The sequence below is a fragment of the Panulirus ornatus genome, chromosome 62, assembly GCF_036320965.1.
Source record: "Panulirus ornatus isolate Po-2019 chromosome 62, ASM3632096v1, whole genome shotgun sequence".
Classification (NCBI taxonomy): domain Eukaryota; kingdom Metazoa; phylum Arthropoda; class Malacostraca; order Decapoda; family Palinuridae; genus Panulirus; species Panulirus ornatus.
The window spans coordinates 15,461,813-15,476,886 of NC_092285.1; the positions used below are offsets into that span (position 1 = coordinate 15,461,813).

The 15,074-nt window shown below is 39.6% G+C and overlaps 2 protein-coding genes across 2 annotated transcripts in view; both read left to right on the forward strand.

Moving 5' to 3' along the window:
* LOC139767573 (alpha-ketoglutarate-dependent dioxygenase alkB homolog 4) overlaps positions 1-10,890 on the forward strand; it is a 28,035-nt gene extending 17,145 nt beyond the window's left edge. The window contains exon 4 of the mRNA XM_071697008.1: positions 3,746-10,890. Within this exon, the coding sequence (XP_071553109.1) occupies positions 3,746-4,468 (723 nt within the window). The 3' untranslated portion in view covers positions 4,469-10,890. The remainder of the gene's footprint in view (positions 1-3,745) is intronic.
* Positions 10,891-14,167: 3,277 nt separating this feature from the next.
* Positions 14,168-15,074, forward strand: part of LOC139767574 (leucine-rich repeat-containing protein 40-like) — a 75,332-nt gene continuing 74,425 nt past the window's right edge. Inside the window, exons 1-2 of the mRNA XM_071697009.1 lie at positions 14,168-14,663; positions 14,783-14,970. The gene's annotated coding sequence lies outside the window, so the exon portion shown is untranslated. The remainder of the gene's footprint in view (positions 14,664-14,782; positions 14,971-15,074) is intronic.

Below are 15,074 nucleotides of genomic sequence, written 5' to 3' on the forward strand. Positions count from 1 at the left end.
TTGATTAGAAAGGGTAGTGAGTGGTGGGATGAAGAAGTAAGAGTATTAGTGAAAGAGAAGAGAGAGGCATTTGGACGATTTTTGCAGGGAAAAAATGCAATTGAGTGGGAGATGTATAAAAGAAAGAGACAGGAGGTCAAGAGAAAGGTGCAAGAGGTGAAAAAAAGGGCAAATGAGAGTTGGGGTGAGAGAGTATCATTAAATTTTAGGGAGAATAAAAAGATGTTCTGGAAGGAGGTAAATAAAGTGCGTAAGACAAGGGAGCAAATGGGAACTTCAGTGAAGGGCGCAAATGGGGAGGTGATAACAAGTAGTGGTGATGTGAGAAGGAGATGGAGTGAGTATTTTGAAGGTTTGTTGAATGTGGTTGATGATAGAGTGGCAGATATAGGGTGTTTTGGTCGAGGTGGTGTGCAAAGTGAGAGGGTTAGGGAAAATGATTTGGTAAACAGAGAAGAGGTAGTGAAAGCTTTGCGGAAGATGAAAGCCGGCAAGGCAGCAGGTTTGGATGGTATTGCAGTGGAATTTATTAAAAAAGGGGGTGATTGTATTGTTGACTGGTTGGTAAGGTTATTTAATGTATGTATGACTCATGGTGAGGTGCCTGAGGATTGGCGGAATGCGTGCATAGTGCCATTGTACAAAGGCAAAGGGGATAAGAGTGAGTGCTCAAATTACAGAGGTATAAGTTTGTTGAGTATTCCTGGTAAATTATATGGGAGGATATTGATTGAGAGGGTGAAGGCATGTACAGAGCATCAGATTGGGGAAGAGCAGTGTGGTTTCAGAAGTGGTAGAGGATGTGTGGATCAGGTGTTTGCTTTGAAGAATGTATGTGAGAAATACTTAGAAAAGCAAATGGATTTGTATGTAGCATTTATGGATCTGGAGAAGGCATATGATAGAGTTGATAGAGATGCTCTGTGGAAGGTATTAAGAATATATGGTGTGGGAGGCAAGTTGTTAGAAGCAGTGAAAAGTTTTTATCGAGGATGTAAGGCATGTGTACGTGTAGGAAGAGAGGAAAGTGATTGGTTCTCAGTAAATGTAGGTTTGCGGCAGGGGTGTGTGATGTCTCCATGGTTGTTTAATTTGTTTATGGATGGGGTTGTTAGGGAGGTGAATGCAAGAGTTTTGGAAAGAGGGGCAAGTATGCAGTCTGTTGGGGATGAGAGAGCTTGGAAAGTGAGTCAGTTGTTGTTCGCTGATGATACAGCGCTGGTGGCTGATTCATGTGAGAAACTGCAGAAGCTGGTGACTGAGTTTGGTAAAGTGTGTGAAAGAAGAAAGTTAAGAGTAAATGTGAATAAGAGCAAGGTTATTAGGTACAGTAGGGTTGAGGGTCAATTCAATTGGGAGGTGAGTTTGAATGGAGAAAAACTGGAGGAAGTGAAGTGTTTTAGATATCTGGGAGTGGATCTGGCAGCAGATGGAACCATGGAAGCGGAAGTGAATCATAGGGTGGGGGAGGGGGCGAAAATCCTGGGAGCCTTGAAGAATGTGTGGAAGTCGAGAACATTATCTCGGAAAGCAAAAATGGGTATGTTTGAAGGAATAGTGGTTCCAACAATATTGTATGGTTGCGAGGCGTGGGCTATGGATAGAGTTGTATGCAGGAGGGTGGATGTGCTGGAAATGAGATGTTTGAGGACAATGTGTGGTGTGAGGTGGTTTGATCGAGTAAGTAACGTAAGGGTTAGAGGGATGTGTGGAAATAAAAAGAGAGTGGTTGAGAGAGCAGAAGAGGGTCTTTTGAAATGGTTTGGGCACATGGAGAGAATGAGTGAGGAAAGATTGACCAAGAGGATATATGTTTCGGAGGTGGAGGGAACAAGGAGAAGTGGGAGACCAAATTGGAGGTGGAAAGATGGAGTGAAAAAGATTTTGTGTGATCGGGGCCTGAACATGCAGGAGGGTGAAAGGCGGGCAAGGAATAGAGTGAATTGGATCAATGTGGTATACCGGGGTTGACGTGCTGTCAGTGGATTGAATCAGGGCATGTGAAGCGTCTGGGGTAAACCATGGAAAGTAGTGTGGGGCCTGGATGTGGAAAGGGAGCTGTGGTTTCGGGCATTATTACATGACAGCTAGAGACTGAGTATGAACGAATGGGGCCTTTGTTGTCTTTTCGTAGTGCTACCTCGCACACATGAGGGGGGAGGGGGATGGTATTCCATGTGTGGCGAGGTGGCGATGGGAATGAATAAAGGCAGACAGTGTGAATTGTGTGCATTGGTATATATGTATGTGTCTCTGTGTGTATATATATGTATACATTGAGATGTATAGGTATGTATATTTGCCTGTGTGGATGTGTATGTATACACATTGTGTATGGGGGTGGGTTGGGCCATTTCTTTCGTCTGTTTCCTTGCGCTACCTCGCAAACGTGGGAGACAGCAACAAAGCAAAAAAAAAAAAAAATGTGTATTTGGGTGGGTTGGGCCATTTTTCGTATCTTTCCTTGCGCTACCTTGCTAACATGGGAGACAGCGACTAAGTATAATAATAATGAAAAATAAAAATCATACATTCATGTATGAATGTAAAGAGAGAAGTGGTGAAAGTCTTGTGTAAAATGAAATGTGGCAAGATGGCTGGAGTTAATGGTATTGCAGTTGATTTCTTAAGAAAGGAGGTGACTGACTGAATAGTTAGGATTTCAGTGAATGTATTGATCATGGTGAGGTGTCTGAGGAGTGGCATAATGCATGTATAATGCCGGTGTATGAGGGCAAGGGGGACAAGGGTGAGTGTTCAAACTACAGAGGTACAAGTTTGTTGGATGCGTCTGGTAAGTCATATGGGAGAGTGATAATTGAGAAGGTGAAGGCATAGGGAAAACAGTGTGGTTTTAGAAGTGGTAGGGATGTGTGGGAGACATCCTTTAAGACAAATTGAAGGATTTGTATGTGGCATTGATGGATGGGGAGAAAGTGTATGGTGGAGTTGTAAGAGATGCCCTGTGGAAGGTTTTACAAAGTTCTGGGAGCATTGAGGATTGTGTGGAGAGGTCATTATCTGGAAGGGCAAAAATGGGTGTTTGAAGGAATATTAGTCCCAGTAATGTCGTACGTATGTAAGGCATGGGCTATAGATAAGAAGAAATAGAGGAGTGTGGATTTGTTGGAAATTAAATGTAGGACAATATATATTGTGAGTTGGTTTGATCACGAGCTGAAGAGGGTTTGCTGAAATGCTTTGGATGTATGGAGAGAATGAGTGAGGAGAGGTTGGTAGAGAGGATGTATGTGTCAGAAGTGGAAGGACAAGGAAAAAGACTAAATTGGAGATAGAAGAATGGAGTGCAAAAGATTTTAGTTTTTGGGTCCTTAACATGCAAGATGGTGAAAAGCATTCATGGGATAGAGTGAATTGGAATGATGTGGTATACAAGGGATGACAAGCTCTTATTAGACTGAAATGGGGCATATGTAGATGCTGATAAAATAATTATTGCAGTTGTTTATAAAGACGGTGAAATGTGTTTTATTTCCTTTAATAGGAATGTACCAAGACACACAAGAGACATTGTTGCAGCACACCAGTTGTGAAGCACTGCTTTAGAGAATCTAAATATAAAGAGTTAACTTAAAATATTTGACATTCATTAAGATAAGAAAAAATAAATCTTTGTTCAGTTAGTATTTAGCTTGGTAGGGATCTTTGTCTGGCCTGTGTTAAAGACTCACAAACACAATTTTACTATGTTTTGAAATATTTAAAAAAGTTTATGCCATTTCAGAATTATGGGCCAAAGTGTAATTTCAAGAAGCGCCGTTTGAGGACTGAAACTTTTGGAGGTTATCCAGCATTCACCAAATTCATTCAGGACCGTTTTACTACAGTTGATATCCTTAAAGGTTTCCAGACCGTTGAACAGTGTTCCCTTGAGTATATTGTAGAAAGGGGTGCTTCTATTGACCCCCATATTGATGATTGTTGGATTTGGGGAGAAAGAATTCCTACCTTGAGTTTATTGGCTGACTCCACTCTCACTCTGAGAAAATTTAATGGTCCAAGAAGCAAGTACAACCTAACAGACACAGAAGGATATCCTCCCATAATAAGAGAAAATGGGACTGTGAGAGTAGATGAAGAAATTGCTAGGGAGTTTAACCAGCTTTCTCAGAAAAGAAGTGGATATGAAAATTCCCAGGAAAAACCACAGGAATACATAGGAAGCAAAAAGAGCATTATTTCATCATTGCAGAGAATCCCAGGAAGATGTCTTGTACGAATACCCATGCCTCGTCGCTCGCTTCTTATTCTATATGGCTCAGCCAGATATGACTGGGAGCATGGAATACTAAGAGAAGACATTCCATCACGAAGAATATGCATCACTTACAGAGAACTCACTCCCACCTTCCTCAGCCATGGGTCAGAATCAGAAACAGGATCACAGTTACTTGAAACTAGCAAATGCTTTTGGGATCATCGCCAACATTATGGTCTAAATACCTGAAATATTTGAATTTCTGAAAAGGGAAATGGAGGAGGGAGTCAAGTGGGGAGTGCTCATCCTCCTCGAAGGCTCAGATTGGAGTGTCTGAATGTGGATGGATGTAGCCAAGATGAGGAGAGATAGGTAGTATGTTTGAAGGAACAAACCTGGATGTTGTGGCTCTTAGTGAAACAAAGCTCAGTGGTAAAGGGGAAGAGTGGTATGGGAAAGTCTTGAGAATAAAGTCAGGTGTTGATGATAGGATAAGAGCTAAGGAAGGAGTAGCAATACTCCTGAAGCAGGAGTTGTGGGAATATGTGATAGAATGTAAGAAAGTAAATTCTAGATTGATGTGGGTAAAACTGAAAGTGGATGGAGAGAGATGGGTCATTATTGGTGCCTATGCACCTGGTCATGAGAAGAAAGATCATGAGAATTAAGTGTTTAGGAGCAGATGAGTGAGTGTATTAGCAGCTTTGATGCATGAGACCGGGCTATAGTGATGGGTGATCTGAATGCGAAGGTAAGTAATGTAGCAGTGGAGGGTATGATTGATGTACATGGGGTGTTCAGTGTTGTAAATGGAAATGGTTTAGAGCTTGTGGATTTGTGTGCTGAGAAAATACTGGTTATTGGGAATACCTGGTTTAAAAAAGAGAGATATACATAAGTATACCTATGTGAGTAGGAGAGATGGTCAAAGGGCATTATTGGATTATGTGTTAATTGATAGTTGTGTAAAAGAGAGACTTTTGGTCGTTAATGTGCTGAGAGAAGCAGCTTGAGAGATGTCTGATCACAATCTTGTGGAGAAGAAGGTGAAGGTTTGTAGAGGTTTACAGAAAAGAAGAGAGAATGTTGGGGAGAAGAGAGTGGTGAGAGTAAGTGAGTTTGGAAGGCAGACTTGTGTGAGGAAGTACCAGGAGAGATTGGGTGTAGAATGGCAAAAGGTGTAAGCAAATGACATGAAGGGAGAGGGTGAGGAATGGGATCTATTTAGGGAAGTGGTGATAGCTTGTGCAAAAGATGCATGTGGCATGATAAAGGTGGGAGATGGGCAAATTAGAAAGGGTAGTGAGTGGTCGGATGAAGAAGTAAGGTTGTTTGTAAGTGAGGCATTTGGACGATGCTTATAGGAAATTTGTGCAAATGACTGGGAGATGTTTAAAAGAAAGTGGCAGGAGGTCAAGAGAAAAGTGCAAGAGTTGTAAATGAGGGCAAATGAGTCTTGGGGTGAGAGAGTATCATTAAATTTTAGGGAGAATAAAAAGATGTTTTGGAAGGAGGTAAATAATGTGCCCAGGACAAGAGAACAAATGGGAACTTTGGTGAAGGGGGCAAGTGGGGAGGTGATAACAGATAGTGATGAAGTGAGGAGATGTAGTAAGTATTTTGAAGGTTTGTCAAATGTATTTGATGATAGAGTGGCAGACATAGGGTGTTTAGGTCGGGATGGTGTACGAATTGAGAGGGTCAGGGAGAATGGTTTGGTGAAGAAAAATGAGGTACTGAAAGTTTTTTGGAAGATGAAATCCAGGAAGATGGCAGATTTGGATGGTACTGCAGTGGAATTTATGGAAAAAGGGGGTGACTGTGTTGTTGATTGGTTGGTAAGGACATTCACTGTATGTATGGACCATGGTGAAGTTCCAGTGGATTGGCAGAATGCATGCATAGTGCCATTGTACAAAGGCAAAGGGGGTAAAGGTGAGTGTTCAAACTACAGAGGCATAAGTCTGTTGAGTATTCTTGGGAAATTATATGGGAGGGTATTGATCGAGAGGGTGAATGCATGTACAGAGCATTAGATTGGGAAAGAGCAGTGTGGTTTCAGAAGTGGTAGAGGATGTGTGGGTCAGGTGTTTGCTTTAAAGAATGCATGTGAGAAATACTTAGGAAAACAGATGGATTTGTATGTAGCATTTATGGATCTGGAAAAGGCATATGATGGGGTTGATAGAGATGCTTTGTGGAAGGTTTTAAGAGTATATGGTGTGGGAGATAAGTTGCTGCGGAAGGTTTTTACCATAGAGATGCTTTGTGGAAGGTTTTAAGAGTATATGGTGTGGGAGATAAGTTGCTGCGGAAGGTTTTTACCAAGGATGTAAGGCATGTGTATGAGTAGGAAGAGAGGAGAGTGATTGGTTAGGATAGGTTCCTAGTGAATATCAGTTTGCAGCAGGGGTGTGCAATGTCACTATGGTTGTTTAATTTGTTTATAGATGTGTTAGTTACGGAGGTAAATGCAAGAGTTTTCGAGAGGGGCGAGTATGCAGTCTGTTGTGGATGAAAGGACCTGGGAAGTGAGTCAATTGTTGTTTGCCGATGATATAGCCCGAGTGGCTGATTCATGTGAGAAACTGCAGAGGTTGGTGACTGCATTTGGAAAAGTGTGTGAAAGAAGAAAGTTGAGAGTAAATGTGAATAAGAGCAAGGTTATTAGGTTCAATAAAGTTGAGGGACATGTTAATTGGGATTTAAGTTTGAGTGGAGAAAAATTGGAGGAAGTGAAGTGATTTAGATATCTGGGAGTGGACTTAGCAGTGGATGGAACCATGGAACTGGAAGTGATCCACAGGCTGGGGGAGGGGACGAAAGTTTTGGGAGCATTAAAGAATGTGTGGAAGGAGAGAACGTTATCTCTGAGAGCAAAAGTGGGTATGTTTGAAGGAATGGTAGTTCCAACAATGTTGTATGGTTGTGAGGCATGGACTATAGATAGGGTTGTATGGAGGAGGGTGGATGGGTTGGAAATGAAATGTTTGAGGACAATATGTGGTAAGAGGTAGTTTGATTGAGTAAGTAATGAAAGGGTAAGAGAGATGTGTGAAAATAAAAAGTGTGGTTGAGAGAGCAGAAGAAGGTGTATTAAAATGGTTTGGACATTTGGAGAGAATGAGTGAGGAAAGATTGACAAAGAGGATGTATGTGTCAGAGGTGGAGGGAACAAGGAGAAGCAGGAGACCAACTTGGATGTGGAAGGATGGAATGAAAAAGATTTTGAGTGACTGGGGCCTGAATATACAGGAGGGTGAGAGGTGTGCAAGGAATAGAGTGAATTGGAATGATGTGGTATACCAGGATTGACGTGCTGTCACTGGACTGAACCAGGGTATATGAAGCATTTAGGGTAAACCATGGAAAGGTCTGTGGGGCTTGGATGTGGAAAGGGAGCTGTGATTTCAGTGCATTACGCATGACAGCTAGAGAGTGAGTGTGAATGAATGTGGCCTTTTTTGTCTTGTTTTCCTGGCGCTACTGATACGGGGTAGCGATGCTGTTCCCTGTGGGGCAGGGTAGTGACAGGAATGGATGAAGGCAAGCAAGTATGAATATGTACATGTTATGTATATGTCTGCATATTTGTATGTATATTTATGTATATGTTGATATGTATATGTGCATGTGTAGGCATTTTTGTATGTGTGTATATGAGTGGATGGGCCATTCTTCAACTGTTTCCTGATGCTGCCTCACTGACACGTGAAACAGCAATTATGTATATGTATGATATAAAGAAAGAAAAATATATTAACAAATATTATCTTATATCATTCAGAATCACTTGGTTCTTACATTCATTGTGACTTGGATATGAAGCAACATATTTAAGTTTGCAGGCCTGAGGACCCTGTTGGATTGGTTGATACATTTGCCAAAAAGTCTCTGTGAGGTTATTACATAAGTGAAGAAAAGTTTGCAGGGCTGACCCTGTTGGAATGGTTGATACCTTTGCAAAAAAATCTAAACGTGAGGTTATCATACAAGTGAAGAAAAGTCACTTCATCTTGAGTATTAATGCAAAAGTATATTAAAAAAGAATAAGTTTTGAATTTGGATTTGTATGTAGCATTTATGGATTTGGAGAAGGCATATGATAGAGTTGATAGAGATGCTCTGTGGAAGGTATTAAGAATATATGGTGTGGGAGGCAAGTTGTTAGAAGCAGTGAAAAGTTTTTATCGAGGATGTAAGGCAAGTGTACAAGTAGGAAGAGAGGAAACTGATTGGTTCTCAGTGAATGTAGGTTTGCGGCAGGGGTGTGTGATGTCTCCATGGTTGTTTAATTTGTTTATGGATGGGGTTGTTAGGGAGGTGAATGCAAGAGTTTTGGAAAGAGGGGCAAGTATGAAGTCTGTTGTGGATGAGAGAGCTTGGGAAGTGAGTCAGTTGTTGTTCGCTGATGATACAGCGCTGGTGGCTGATTCATGTGAGAAACTGCAGAAGCTGGTGACTGAGTTTGGTAAAGTGTGTGAAAGAAGAAAGTTAAGAGTAAATGTGAATAAGAGCAAGGTTATCAGGTACAGTAGGGTTGAGGGTCAAGTCAGTTGGGAGGTAAGTTTGAATGGAGAAAAACTGGAGGAAGTAAAGTGTTTTAGATATCTGGGAGTGGATCTGGCAGCGGATGGAACCATGGAAGCGGAAGTGGATCATAGGGTGGGGGAGGGGGCGAAAATCCTGGGAGCCTTGAAGAATGTGTGGAAGTCGAGAACATTATCTCGGAAAGCAAAAATGGGTATGTTTGAAGGAATAGTGGTTCCAAAAATGTTGTATGGTTGCGAGGCATGGGCTATGGATAGAGTTGTGCGCAGCAGGATGGATGTGCTGGAAATGAGATGTTTGAGGACAATGTGTGGTGTGAGGTGGTTTGATTGAGTAAGTAACGTAAGGGTAAGAGAGATGTGTGGAAATAAAAAGAGCGTGGTTGAGAGAGCAGAAGAGGGTGTTTTGAAATGGTTTGGGCACATGGAGAGAATGAGTGAGGAAAGATTGACCAAGAGGATATATGTGTCGGAGGTGGAGGGAACGAGGAGAAGTGGGAGACCAAATTGGAGGTGGAAAGATGGAGTGAAAAAGATTTTGTGTGATCGGGGCCTGACCATGCAGGAGGGTGAAAGGAGGGCAAGGAATAGAGTGAATTGGATCAATGTGGTATACCGGGGTTGACGTGCTGTCAGTGGATTGAATCAGGGCATGTGAAGCGTCTGGGGTAAACCATGGAAAGCTGTGTAGGTATGTATATTTGCGTGTGTGGACGTATGTATATACATATGTATGGGGGTGTGTTGGGCCATTTCTTTCGTCTGTTTCCTTGCGCTACCTCGCAAACACGGGAGACACCGACAAAGCAAAAAAAAAAAAAAAAGTTTTAAATCACTTAAACAGCTATGCATCAGTTGGAGAAAGACTACAAAAAACGAAAATAATAAAGGTGTGGAGTAAGAGGGTAGCAACTAAGATAAGTTGTCTTTATTGTCTAATTGTATACATGATACAAAATGAAATTCTTTATGGTTAGAAGCTCAATTCAAGGTTCGAAAGTAAAAGAATTATGAAATAAGAATGATAAAAGTGGACTGCAAAATAGAATTATTAGTAAGGAAATAACTCTTTCTTCATTTGCCAGATCCTTGATGCACATAGTTATTGACCCTGACAGTAACTCCTACTCCCAAGAAGCTCTCTAGGGTCTTTCAAATAAGATTTTTAGATGAAAGTATCAGAAAGTGATGGGAACCTTGAAGTCACTTAAGGCATAAATTCTTTTAAGTTTTGGCAAAATAAGCAAAGCCTTTGTTACTTGTGAGAAAACACATTTAACACTACAAATCTCTAACATTCTGTTTTAGTCAAACCAATATTCATCAAAGATATGGGAATGATTATTTTTACTGATACAAGCCTTTCAAAGAATAGTGAGTCAACTATTTTAACAGTGCTTAGGTATAGTTTATGAAAGTGCTGAGAAACTTGGAGGTACAGGTGATGAATAGTGAGAAGCTGGACAGAATTCAATGGTAAGTGTAGTTATCAACTTAAATAGTCCCTTCATGATTCTGCTGAGTAGTTTCACTTTTGATTTGGCCCCTAACTCTGCAATTGAGTTTCAGCTTGGCACCTTTGTGGTTTGAGCTCAAAGAAAGTTGGGTTATGATGTGGATGTATCTGTGCTGACTAAGATTTAGACAACCAATGATCACTACAGTAGTTTATGAGGAACATATTCAAGAATCAAACTTTCACTGATTACCCAAAAACTACAGTAGATTGTCCAAAACTTTGTATACTAATGTATGCCTAACTACCTTTATTTGACTTTTAATCCATGACTGCATTTCTGAACTTTGGAGAGTTCTTTGAAGTTGCTACAGAAAGTACATATTGAAAGATGTTCCTGGAATTCATTTTACTTATCATACCTGTTTGTCATTTCCCACTCTAGTGAGGAAGTGCCAAAAGCTTACAAATGACAGTTAATTTGCTCACATTCACTCTTTAGCTGGCATGTATGATGCACTGAAACCAGAACACACTGTCCGCAGCCAAGCCCTAAAACATTTCATGGTTTTCCTCGTACATGTAATTTTCTACAGTGTTTCTGTACAGCTATATCCTAAGAATGGCTAAAATCGTATTTAAAAAAATAAAGAAAAAAAATGGTGTCCCATCTCTGTTTTATCCTGTAGGAGTGATTTTGTAATGAATGTTTTTTAAACTATTACAAGTACCTTTAAAGGTTTCATTTTGTTACTTGTTTACTCTCAGGTCATCAGAAATATTTGAAACATTTTAAATCTTTTTACACTTTTTTTGTAAGTCTACTCAGTTCAGCATATGAATGAACACTGCATTACGTATGTAAACAAATGAATCTGTTCTCTTCAATTCAAGACTTGTGCATGTGATGACCGATACCAACACATTCTATGCTTTCTCATTCTCCTTCCAGCATGCTATTCCCCTTCCTTCATCTTGTCTCAGTCAAGCATAACTGACCTCTCATTCTTCCTTGCAAGTCTGGTGCCCCTATCTATTCCATGTAAGCTGTGCTACACTATTGCATCATTTCAAACTTAATCAAAAGTCAAGCCAAACTTGGATATGGCAGGTAAAATTTAGAGGAAAATTAGTAGTACTTAGGATGTGATACCATTGAAAAGAATAAAGGTGAAGGTAAGGAACATTGAAATTAAGAGAGGTATGACTGGTTGTTTTGAAGATACAATAACAGGAATCTTCCCCAGTGGAACATGAACTGACAAATATCTAGTCTGTTACCTGATATTCACAATGACTTTGTATTGGAACCTATGTACTAGGTGGATGATGTCAAAGTTGCAGTTAAGTTAATAGACAAATATGTGAACATTAAAACATACTGTAGATCTAAATCAAGTAATCTGTACCAATTTCATCACTCCAGAGCAATTGGTGAGGCTCTCAGGCAGGGCGTCAAAAGTTTCATGAGGGAAAGGAGCTATGGTACAGGTTATAGTGGTAAGCAATCACTTTCCAACTACCTGAAAATTTAGGAGACATATTGATAGCAGTGCAGTGGACCAGCATTAGTTTTCACCTTGTTTTCCCCTTTCTGGTCCAGGTTTAGTGTATTTCAATTTGCCTCATGTATAATATGAGTCTGTCTCTCTGTCACTTATATATCTGATGCCTATCTGGCATTAAATCCAGCACTTACTGCATCTCATACACAACACATGACCACTTTTTTTATTGTAACCGACATAGTACAAGCAACACTTGCCCCAATCAAAGCCATCATGGCTGAAAATGATGTAGGGTAAGAAAAAGAATAAAGAAACTAATTAAAGCTCTAATCTGAAAAACCTAAAACAAATCACTGAACACTTAATATGAGTTTCTGACTCACAACCTTTCTTCCAACATACACAATCCCCTCTCTATCTTTGAATCCTCCCTTTGAGCATTCTACACTTATACCATCTTAGGGTACTCCTGTCAATCTTACCTCTTTGGCCTCTAATTGAGCATGTCTACCTTATTTTATGAAATGCTAGCTTTGGAAGGGCTCAGCAGATGTCCCCCGTACGGCCTCATTAGAAATATCCCCTTGGGTTCTGTTTCTTTGGCCAAGATGCCTTTAGCTATGTTGATTGACAAGAGGTCATCATGACTGAGTCATACATCACCTTTCTACCAGATCTTTCTCTCCCAAATCAGGCACTGATGCCTGTCATGTCAGGGATACAGTGTATGAGGCCATGAAACTAGTCCCTCCCTTATGGAGAGTATAAGGCCAGTAAATTATTCCTTTCCCCTGAATCCTATTGAACTTTTATTTGTTTGGAACATTGCAATGCTGTTTTCCATAAAGTCAAGCACACCTTGTAAAAGAAATGTATTTATTTGATTTCAGGAAAATCTTTATTATCCTTAACCAAAAGCATCTCCAAGAATGTCTGTCTTCAAAATTTTATTTCTCTTTTCTAACCTGAACACTCTACAGTTAGCTGTCTAACTGATAAAGCTGCTCTTTTCAGCACCTTATTTTCTCCTTATTCAACTTTTAGTTATTCTGAATCCGATTCTCCTTCCCATCTCTTCCCACTCAATCTTTGCCATCTGACATATTGTCTTCATGCAGGTTTCCAGGTACTTTCTTTGCCCAAGTAGTCAAGAAGTATGGCCTAGATGACCCACACCATAATTCTTAAGTATGCCTCTGAGCTTATTCTGATTCTTGCTCACTCATTTCATGTCTAAAATAAAAACTTTTCCTTCTTACCTCTACCATCTCCAAAGTCTTTGAAACCCCTTCCTAACTCTTACATACTCGAATACAGAATCCCAGTTACTTGATCACCAATACAGCTTTCACAGTGCAAGTCTACCATTAATATTCTCTGCTTTGTAACTCACTTCTGGCCCTTATATCCCTGGGATTTCGTTGATGCTTTTTATCCTCGACATCCTCAAAGCTTTTAACATGTGGCACAAATATTTACTTTTTTAAATTTCCTTCCTTTTCCTCTCGTGTATACTATAGTAACAAAAAATCTATTCAAAGCTATTACAGTGGCAGAAATAAAGTGATAAATCGTCTATGTATTCGACTTATTTTTGACACTGGAAATATTACGAATAAGAGCCATCCACATACCTACCAGAAAAGCAATACCCATTCTCATAAAGCTTACCTATAACTTTCACAGTATAGATTTTAAACTATAAAAATGCGTGAAAACAGCTTTATTCAGGTTGAGGACAATTCCAATTGAGTAAATAAAACTTCTTGTAAACGAGAAACTGCCGTAGGCAATATATCTAGATACAGTGATTTAGTAGTATTGCTAAAGTGGTTCATGGTGAAGTGTTTAATAGAATGACTGAGCTTGACTTGGAACACAATCTGTTATCCAGTAATATCGAATGTCATTAATTGTAATCATGGTAGAGATCAAGGAAAATATGGACTAAAAAAGTAAGTAGGTGAAACGTAATCAACAGAACCTATGAAAATATTCCTTAAACAGCCCAGAGTTTTCTTATTTTCCAGTAGTCGTAGATGAAATATACCAAATACCATTAAATTTAAGCATCGCACTTATAACCCACATATTTAGGCAAATGCATGATAGCATCTCTTCCTGCCAGCAAGCACCTTTCTATAAGCGGCCATTATGCATGGTCCTAAGCAGCATTTTAACGCTTACATTAATTAATGTAAGAATAGATAATTACACATGCAACAGTTGAATAGGTTGTTTGGTCTGATTAGGAACATGGCTCACGTAATGCGTTATTCATAACATTTAGTCAATATATAGTTCTATAAGTTCATAGCTCGTAACACAATGAAATGTAAAGATGAACGCGTGTAGCACAGGAATTATCTAAATACGACAGCAGTTGTCTCCATAATTCCAAGAACAAACCTATCATGGTTCAAAAGTCCTTTTTTTTTTTTTTTTTTTTTAAGCGCTACCCTTGTACATATATTGTAGGAGGTGACTTAACACCGCCGAATGCAAAAGTGTCACCAAATGCCAACGAAAATTAAGTTGACAAAATCATCTCATATGTAAGCAAAATATATCTTATGGAAAAGTTCAACAACCAAGGAAGAACTGTTATAGGCCTGAAGATAGCTTGGGAATATGAAACTAATGTTGGTATTTGAGTCTAGAGATGCTGCAGATTTGTATAGCTTAATTCTTGTTTTCATCTGTAATTGATCTTTGATTAGCAGGTTTTGAATTCAGTTCTCTTACAGTATTAAAGCTGATTTCCTCATTGATGTAGCTTTATGCATACTGTGGGTTATGATAAGAATGATAAAGATCATTAACATAATCTCCCGTATTTAGGTTATTATAAAGTTACATGATGGTGAATAATTAATCGATTTTCAAAGTCTTTTCCTCCGTATTCCTGTGGCAAATGTTCGTCTTGACACGTAAGTTCCTAGCTACTGTATACCTTATGAATGTTCAAGTAATAAAATGTTTTATATTATCCAAGCCAAAAGAATATTTTTTTTTATTGCATTTTTACCTTTTTTTTTATATTCTTTAGATGTGTTAATGTCTGACAGTGGTCGATCTTTCATATCAGCACAACTGACAAATAAAATCTATTACCTGTTGTGCTGTCATGACATGTTGTGTGTGAACCAGACCTCATCCCACACACACACACTCTCTACATGGCTTGACGCAATAGTGAGAGCTGTTGTGTGAGGACTCCACCACACACCTGCTGCTGTAAGTCTGACTGTAGCATTACCTTAGGACCGACTGGACACCAGGTGATATGGTTGGTTCCTAAGAATCCTAAGAGACTGTCTTTACTTATAAACAGTTATGTC